The 9,198-nt window shown below is 50.4% G+C and overlaps 1 protein-coding gene across 1 annotated transcript in view; it reads left to right on the top strand.

The window, feature by feature from the left end:
- Positions 1 to 2,570: 2,570 nt before the first annotated feature.
- Positions 2,571 to 9,198, top strand: part of UCHL1 (ubiquitin C-terminal hydrolase L1) — a 13,413-nt gene continuing 6,785 nt past the window's right edge. Inside the window, exons 1-6 of the mRNA XM_015420832.1 lie at positions 2,571 to 2,839; positions 3,241 to 3,252; positions 5,054 to 5,182; positions 7,993 to 8,143; positions 8,649 to 8,734; positions 8,845 to 8,892. Of these exons, the coding sequence (XP_015276318.1) occupies positions 2,807 to 2,839; positions 3,241 to 3,252; positions 5,054 to 5,182; positions 7,993 to 8,143; positions 8,649 to 8,734; positions 8,845 to 8,892 (459 nt within the window). The 5' untranslated portion in view covers positions 2,571 to 2,806. The remainder of the gene's footprint in view (positions 2,840 to 3,240; positions 3,253 to 5,053; positions 5,183 to 7,992; positions 8,144 to 8,648; positions 8,735 to 8,844; positions 8,893 to 9,198) is intronic.

The raw sequence follows: 9,198 nt of genomic DNA, 5'->3' as shown, positions 1-9,198 counted from the left end.
AAAGAAAGAATAATACTGAATTCAATCTGGCTAAAAGCTATCTTACTATACATCAAAAGCTTGCTGGCTAGCTCATCAGATGCAGGTCCATCACATGGTTCTTGCTTCTAGGCTTGAGAGAGAAAAGTCCATCCTGTACCAGACAGGCCATGTCATGGAGAAATAGAAGACCGAATAGCATGTTTTCAGAGCCTCAGCCCATGAACCCAATAGCCAATCAGGACACACTTAGCTAACTGTCACTGGTAGGTTGAAACAACTTAGCGAGAGACCCCCCAGGACAATTCTGTTTAACTGCCAAAAGCCACAGGTGAATTTAGTTAAAACAAGCACATTGGTTTTTGCAGGCTGGGCCAGGGGCCTGCCAAAACTTACAGCCTAAGGAAAGTGATAAACCCAGATAATATAAAGGTTCAACGCTGGCTGTTCCTTACAGGACCTGTCAGGAATGTTGAAGAGTTCTGAAAATAAAGAGAAAGAACACAAAGGCCACAGTCACAGAAACACAGGCAGGCAAAAACAGAGAACATTAGAGAGAGAGTGTAGTGTAGTGGTTAGTGTCAGACTAAGATCTTGGAGACCCAAGTCTGAATCCCCCTTCTGCTATGGAAGCTGGCTGGGTGACCATGGGGTAGTCACACAAACTCAGCCTCACCTACCTCACAGGGTGGTTGTGAAGATAACGTGGGGAAAGGACAACCATGTACCACATATGCCGCCCTAAGCTCCTTGGAGGATCCATTGATCTTTCATGTTTTTGTACCATATCAATATCATGAACTGCTTCATCACAATGTTTTATGGCGCAGCCCGTAGGCACAGGGTGCCGTGCACAAGCAAGATGTCAATTTTGTGGGACTTCATGTAAAAATCATAAAGATCCCTTAGGATTCATTTCAACCTATTTGAAATGCCACAAGGCACTGTATCCATTCCGTTTCGGTGGGAAGGTAACAGTGTTCTGTGCGCCTCGGCATTTAGTCCTGCTGGCCACATGACCATGGAAATGTCTTCGGACAACACTGGCTCTTCGGCTTGGAAACGGAGATGAGCACCACCCCCTAGAGTTGACCTTTACCTATGAGATCTTTTGCCAAATGGGGAATGGGGGGGTTCACTCCTACAAGAGCAGTAAGGAGCCTTTTTTAAAATCCAAGTGTGGTGCCACTGCCAAGGTTGACCCACAACATGCTGGACCTGTATCTTCCATAGATCACTCCATTGGCTTGTGAAATTTGACAGCAGATTTCAGGTGACTCCACGTTAAAAATAATGAGTATCACTTTTTTAAAAAAATACTTGTTTGTGCCTGTGATGCCACAGAATACTGGATTCATGTTTTGGGGGAGTGGAACATGGAAGTTGATGTGAATGTGATGTGGTGGTCTAGAGGAGGGCAACTCCTTGTACAAATTCTGCAGATCCCTCCTTTGGGTCCATCCGCATCATCTGGATTGTGTTTCCCATCAGCAACAACATGAGATGAAACACAGTGGTGGGAGCAGCCCTGACCAGGTTGCCTCAGAAGTATGTCCCATTTTGATCAACGGGCTTACTCACACGAAAATGTTTGGGCGGCAGCTTTTGAGCTGATTCAGGGTGAGAAAGCATATGAATTCACCAGGACCTGCTTGGCCAAGTGTCCATGCCAGACTTCTAAGAACCACCCCTCGTGATCCTGTGCAGAGAATACAGGAGTGCTCCTCTCTCAGGCCTCATACTGCTTTGCTGGCGCCCTGAAAAGTACAGCTCCGGTGTAAGTGCCCAGCCACCACCCCCTATAGATGGGGGTGGTGGCCCAGCGGGGTGGTGCAGGTGGACTAACACCAGCAGCTCAGTTTCCACAGGCCCCTCCCTCCCTCCTTCCTGCCCAAGGTGGCTAGTCCATTTATTTCTAGAAGGGCCAGTGTTGTGTTGTTGTTTTTCATGGCAGCGTTCCTGTGGTTTTGCCATCTATGAGGCCAGCGGAAATCCAAAAGGCAGAGTTTTCTCCAGCTTGGTTACTAGCAGAAACGCTTCATCGGTGGAGTTTCTGCATCTCTTCCCCCCCCCCTCGAATCCACAGGCGCTCTCTGCTAATAACTGACAAGCCCATCTGTTTCTTTTCCAAGCAACAGCGGGCAGCATTGGCAACAAAGTCTGGCCTGCTCGTTCTATAAAAGCAGCTCGTTCTTGCGCGAGAGCTTTAAAAACCCGCTTCTCTCCAAAACGCCGAGCCGTTTGCAAATACCGCCGACAGCCGAGCACACTTTTCCTGGGCTGGTAAAAGAATCACTCCGGCTTCGCGATGCAGTGACGTCTTCGTCTGCCTACCGTCTTGCCGGTTGCTGCTGTCCGCACCAGGGACGCAGCTCGCTATCACTTTCCGCCCTGCTGCTGCTGCTGCCGATCTCGGCAGGCTCACCGTGTGCTTTGCTAGCAACTTCTACCCAGAGGATCAGCAGAGCGAGGACCGTGCTAAGCCTCAGCTTTGTTCCGGCACACAACGCCCCCCTTAGCAAAACCAATGGACGATCCAGGCGCACAGATTGGGTACCTTTGCAGGGAGAAGTGAGGGGCAGGGGAAGGGCCATACCATTTCCAGAAGGCAGGGGGGTGAATGGCAGGGCCTGGGGTTCTGCCGGAGCCGTTTAGCGCCCGCTCTCCCCCTCCCTCCTTTCCAGCAGTGAGTCAGCCCGGTGGCGTTATATAGCGGTGGGCGGGTGGCGGCGGCTCAGCTGAGAGTCCCTCCAGGGTCTTCTGCTGCTTTTGGAGTTGTGTGTGCGTGTGTCTCTTGCGAAGCCCTGCACCAGAGCCGACTGGAACAATGGCTTGGCAGCCCATGGAGATCAACCCCGAGGTAAGGCGCCCCCCCCCCCAGATCTGTTGTATGAGCAATTCTGGACTTGCGGGCGGCTGGGGAGGAGGCAGGTGTTTTCCAGGGGGGGGAGGTCCCCAGGTGCCGGGCAGGGGAGAAGAAGAAAGAAAGCGCCTGCAACTGGAATTGCGCTTTCAGGGTAAATGGCAGTTTTTAGCTGTGGTCGTTTGAGATGCCCTCGAGAGAAGGGGTGGGGTGGGGTCTTAAAAGGGCTCGGAAAGAAGAGGATGGGGGGAAAGTCTGTTTTTTTGTAAAAGGGCGTCGGTCTGAAACGGATTCTGGTAAAGGGGGGGAATGTTCTGGCCGCAAGATGGGGAGGCGGCCCCGCCCTTCGACAGGCTGACCCCTCTTCTCTCTCTCTCGCGTGTCTCTCTCTGTTCCAGATGCTGAACAAAGTGAGTGCCCGTCCAGACCGCCGGGAAGGACCAGACGCCGCTTCGTCGCCCAGATGGGCGTTTCCTTGCGCTCCATTTCCCTGCGCTCCTTCTCCACCCCACCCCCCAAGCTCCGACAGAACCGAGAGTAGGGGAGATTGAGGAAGCGACCGCATTTGGACTCTTACTCATCTCTCTCCGCTCCCTCCCAGTGCTGGAAGTGACCGTCTCTCGATGACTTAGGGGAAAGGGGGGAGACAGGTTGGGGTGGGCCGCTCCCCCGTGGAGCTGTAGGGAGCCAGTTGGGTGTTCCGGGGATGGGCAGCAGGTGGCGGTGCAGCCCCACGCTTTGTGCTGTGTCACCCTGGCGCTGTTGCTTGCGAGGGGGTCGGATGGAAGGGTGGCTGGAAAAGGCTCTTCTGTCTCTTGTCCTCCCTACAGGTGAGGGGCTTTTGCCCTTTGCAGCTGGAAGACCGAGGAGCAGAGCTCTCCATCCAGTTTCCCTGCAGAAGGGACCCCGGGACTCTCCCATAAGATAATACTGGACATAGTTTAGGGTTGCCAACCTCCAGGTAGTGGCTGGAGACCTCCCGCTATTGCAGCTGTTCTCCAAGTGACAGAAGTCGGTTTTGGACCAATCACTTTCTCGCAGAGCCAAGCTAAAGATTACAGTTTTTAAAGAGTTGGGGTCTGGGTTTTCCAGCCCCAGCTTGTGTTCCCAGCAGCCACACAGCATGGCTTCTTCAAAAAGAAGAGGAGAGCCCAGACAGGCACAGAACGACACTGCAGGAGAAGGAAGGGCTCCTGCCCCCACCTCCAGCCATTTCCCCACGGATCTTGAGTCAAACACACTTGGTAGTTGGGGTTCTATGCCATTAGGCCCCAAACCCTGCCCTCCTCGACCTCCGTCCTCAAAACCTCCAGGTATTTCACAACCTTGGGCTGGCAACCCTAACAGAGTCTCCTCTCTTAAGACGTGGATCCCCCCCCTTTCTGTGTGAGGGCCACTTCGGGCCCCTCTGGTGCCACCAGCACCCATCTGCCTAGAGGCCATGAGAAAGACTTTACCTTGCCGGGTCAAACCAGAGGCTCAGTATCGTGCCGCTAACTGTGACCAGCAGCGGAATAAGTACCAGCCCTTCACGTTTTGGTGAATCTATTCTACAAATGCTCACAGCCTTCAAGCGGCCCAGACACCTGCTTGGTAGGACCTCAGATGCCGAAAGGACATCTTGGAGTCCCGTCAGACACACACATCCCGTCCCCCCCCCCTTTCCCTCAGAGACAGGCAAGTTCACAGTGTTTATTAGCTGTGTTCCTCAACCACAATCTTTCCACAGTGAGATGAGGTTCTGATCCACAGGGAGCCGTCGCTGGCTCCCAGTCTGTACTGCCTAGCAGGCGGTTGGCCTGACCCCGGTGGCCCAGGCTGGCCTGATCGCATCATCTGGTGGACCTCCTGATCTCATCATCTGGTGGACCCCACTGGTGGACCTCCTGATGGCACCTGGTATTTTTGGCCACTGTGTGACAGAGTGTTGGACTAGATGGGCCTTTGGCCTGATCCAACATTGGCGTCTCTTATGTTCTTATCTCTCAGAAACTAAGACCGGCCAGCCCTGGTGAGCACTTGGGGTGGGGGACCTCCAAGGAATGCCAGGGTTGCGATGCAAAATGACCTCTGAACATCTCTTGCCTTGGAGACCCCAAGGGGTTGCCGTAAGTCCACTGTGACTTGGCAGCGCTTGACACAGACACACAGGGTGGGGTTGATACTCACTGTTTCCGTGCTCAGCATCGTTTCTCTCTCTCGCGCGTGCAGGTGCTCTCTCGCCTAGGAGTGAGCCCCGGATGGCGGTTTGTGGACGTGCTAGGGTTTGAGGAAGACTCCTTGAACGCCGTGCCCAACCCGGCTTGTGCAGTGCTGTTGCTCTTCCCTCTTACTGCGCAGGTGGGTGTTCGGACTGACCGGGGTGTGGCATGTGTCAATTTTGTCTATACGATAGTAAGAGTGAACATGTTACTTGGGATTCAAGAGCCCAGGAAAAAGCTTGCCTGCCCATGTGGCTCACACCTGATCCTTTTACCTCTTTCGATATTGCTTGAATATCACTTGATTATTTAATAAGTTTCAGCAGTGGCGTTCTCAGGAAGCAATGACGTCTTTCTTCTTAGAAGCCTAGTGCAGTCCATCTAAGTCTGATTTCTCAGAGCAGTCTAGAATACAAGCTTGCTCTAGAATCACTAGGTGGCTTGCTTCCTCTTCTGCCATTGTTATGTGGTCCACATATTTTGGGGACTCCTATACTGTGACTGTAAAAACCTCCGCTAGAAAAGACCTTTCTGGAGGATTGCTGGTGTCGGTTGTGTTGAGGCCGAGGCAATTCAGGTTTAGGGAGTAATCATTACAGTCTGAAGTCTTGGACAACCAGTTATTTAGATATTTTATACTCCTCTTATACTCCTCCAGTTTGGTGTAGTGGTTAAGTGCGTGGACTCTAATCTGGGAGGACCGGGTTTGATTCCCCACTCCTCCACTTGCACAAGAGTCACAAGCTCTAGCACAGCTGTCCTTGAAAAAGAGCAGTTTGTGTCAGAGTTCTCTCAGCCCCACCCACCTCACAGGGTGTCTGTTGTGGGGAGGGGAAGGGAAAGGAGTTTGTAAGCCGCTCTGAGACTCCAAGTGAAGGGCGGGGTATAAATCCAATCTCCTCTTCTTCTCTTCTTCTTTCCACCCCCATTTTACCCTCAAAACCACCTTGTGAGGTAAGGTTAGGCTGTGAGTGTGGGCCCAGGTCAGCCAGTATGTTTCTGTGGCAGAATGGAGATTTGGAGCTGGATTTCCCACATGGTAGTCCAACATTTTAACCACTTTACCCCAGCCAGGTAGGAAAGCTGGAATGAGCCTCCTGAAAGAACTTCAATTAGGAGCTCAGATCAAATTAATAAAGTATAGTTTCTCCCTAACGAGTCTTTTAACAAAGATACGGAGAAGGGATGAAAAGCCTTTGTGAGAAGGCCATCCTCTCCTTAGGCAGCTGTATTTGGAAGCTGATGCCGACATGTTTTTAGTACTGAGAGAAGGCCAAGGAGTCCATTTTGAAAGTGAGATTTCTGTACCTAGGCTCTTCTATAATTTATTTATGAGCTATAGAATCTTGTGTTGCCTCTTTAAAAGCTCCCAACACAGCTAATGAAGTAAAACAATTTAAAATGTATGTGGGTCATAAACACAATTCTACATGTCTTGGGTGCCTCTTTTTGTAAAATCCCACATTTTCCCCTTCCTTGGCTTATTTTTTACCTTTCATCTGTAAAACCACGTTTAAAGAGAACCTGCCTTTCCTATAGGAAGGAAAGGGCAATTAATATGGTTTCCATGCATAAATGTTCAGAATGAACATTTGGAATGAGCCCATTGACTTGGGAGGTGGGGCTGCACCCCCCCGGATTAACCAGAATAGATAGAAAGCTGAAGTGAATTGCAGGCCATTCACAATGCTTAGACTCTCCTAACAGGAACAAGTGGCCCATTTTCTTCAGCCTAGGACAAGAAAGGTGGCTTTGTAACTCCAAACACTCCAGTACGGCGCTAACAAAAGCATAGACATGGTGTGAAAATTCTCCTTCGCACTTCAGTTATCCCAGTTCAGAGACGCGATGTACTAGCAGTCAAAATTATCCCCACCCGCTGTCTGAAAGCTATTAAAACTGGCTTGTGCTAAAAGTTTAGCTAGGATGTTATGATTGGCAAGTTCTTGCTCACGGGAAGCACTGCTGCTGTTGCTGTCCCTGACTTTGTCTTGGATATGACTTTTGTGCAATATCGTGGCAGTGGTTCAGCCAGCTACTCAGGCCTGAAAGTATTAGTACTGGTAGTAAAAGTACTGGTAGTAAATGGGGTGATCCTTTAAACAAGTTCACAAACACTTGGCAAGTGATGTAAAGGCATCACTCGTACATGGCTTAGGCCTATCACCAATGTTCCCTCTAAGCTGTGGAGTCTTATGCGCAAAAACTCTACTTTGTGAGCTACTGGCATGAAAGTTGTGAGCGAGCAATTTGGCTACTGCATAAGTTAGTTTGCTCTGGAGCCATCCTTCCTAAGCTAAGACAAAAATGTGTGAGCTGGAGGCTAAAAATACTGTGAGCTAGCTCACACTAACTCAGCTTAGAGGGAACATTGCCTATCACCACCTCCCAAGCCTGCATAGCCACCAACTGACTGTAGGTCGAATCCCTGGGATGCGGGGTGCTGGCACCATTGGGGCTTGGCTTGCTCCAGCCGTGGCTGACGGAGTACAGCCTTCAGCAGCACCCCACACACACACACAGTTTTGTTTGCCACCACACCAGGATCTTCACAAGCAGATGTCTTTTTCCAGCAAAAGGTTGCTTGCCCAGTGCTTAGATCTTCAGCTCAGCTCAAGGCCTTGGGAATTCACTTAGCATATAATCATATGGCGGATGCCACAAAGGAATTACTTCAAGAGGTCAAGGTTGTATTTAGCAAAAGGGGCATTTATTTTTACCTGCTAGGAGCTGTTCAACACACTGTGTTCCTAAACGGAAACAAGTGCACATTGTCACGAATATGCCGCTTCATACATGCATGAACGGTGCATGTGCTTTTCTGCCACATTAGGAGGAAATGCCTGCATACAAAAGCGTGCTGCATGCTAATGTGAGAGCCGTTTCAGTTTGCTATGAAACACTGGTCAAAGACGTTTACTCATTCAACACACTCTTGTGTTTATCAAGCATGAGAACTTCAGGAAAAAGCAGATTGAAGAACTGAAGGGTCAAGAAGTGAGCCCCAAGGTCTACTTCCTGAAGCAAACCGCCAGCAATTCGTGTGGCACAATTGGCCTTGTACACGCGGTGGCCAACAATCAAGATAAAATGTCATTTGGTAAGTTCTGTCCACGGACTGGTTCAAATCTGCTTTCACTGCTTTTGAAGTACTACTGCAAGACGAGCAGATTCCCCTGACAAAGCCTGTTGGCGAAATGCATAGGGAATTTCTGGTAATTTAATTGCGTATATTTTTATCTGATTTTGCACCGTCGGACTTGGCCCTATTTTGCTCGCCCATGATAAAGGATGCAAAATACAAATGAATTGGAGGCTTGCAGAGGTGTCAGAAGCAATGTTCCCTCTAAGCCGTGGAGTCCTGTGAGCCAAAAGTCTACTTTGTGAGCTCCTGGCATTAAAGTTGCGAGTGAGCAGTTTGGCTACTGCATAACTTAGTTTGCTCTGGAGCCAGCCATCCTTCCCGAGCCAAGACAAAAATGTGTGAGCCGGAGGCTAAAAAACTATGAGCTAGCTCACACTAACTCAGCTTAGAGGGAACACTGGTCAGAAGTCTCTTTCCCCCTCCTGTATTGCACTTAGCACTTGTATTTCATCCCTTGCAGACGAAGGCTCTGCCCTGAAGGCGTTCCTCAACACAACAGCAGATCTGTCTCCTGATGAGAGGGCAAAACGACTTGAAAACAACAAGGTCTGTGACTTGGGTGGGGGAGTCTTAGCGGCATCTAGCATCAGGTTTCCTTCTAAATGCCTTGATATACTTTACCCTCCCTCTTTCTTTCTCTCTCTCTCTTCCTCCAGGCCATTCAAGAAGCCCACAATGCCGTAGCACAAGAAGGCCAATGTCGGGTAAATAAACCTTAAAACAGTGAGGGCTTCCAAGAGAGAAAAGCGTGATGCCGTGAATACTAAGGCACAGGAAGTTGCTGGTGCTTGCTGGGGAAATGGGGGGCATAATGCTCCAGGTTCCTAGATTTCAGAGTAGGGTTGCCAAGTTCTTTTTCGTCCGCAGCGGGGGGCTCCTGGACGGTGTCGAGTGTGCATGAAGGGCGAGCGTGCCGCATGCACGTCAGCCAGAGGTGACGTGATGACGCCGGGCACGCTGGGGGTGGGGCCACAGCCATCTGAGGGGGAAACATAGAGTTTTCCCCTCAG

The sequence above is a fragment of the Gekko japonicus genome, unplaced genomic scaffold (genome assembly GCF_001447785.1).
Source record: "Gekko japonicus isolate JY-2015 unplaced genomic scaffold, Gekko_japonicus_V1.1 scaffold2110, whole genome shotgun sequence".
Taxonomy (NCBI): Eukaryota; Metazoa; Chordata; class Lepidosauria; order Squamata; family Gekkonidae; genus Gekko; species Gekko japonicus.
Note: the sequence above shows the minus strand (reverse complement) of the source record. Positions and strands in the feature narration are given on the sequence as shown.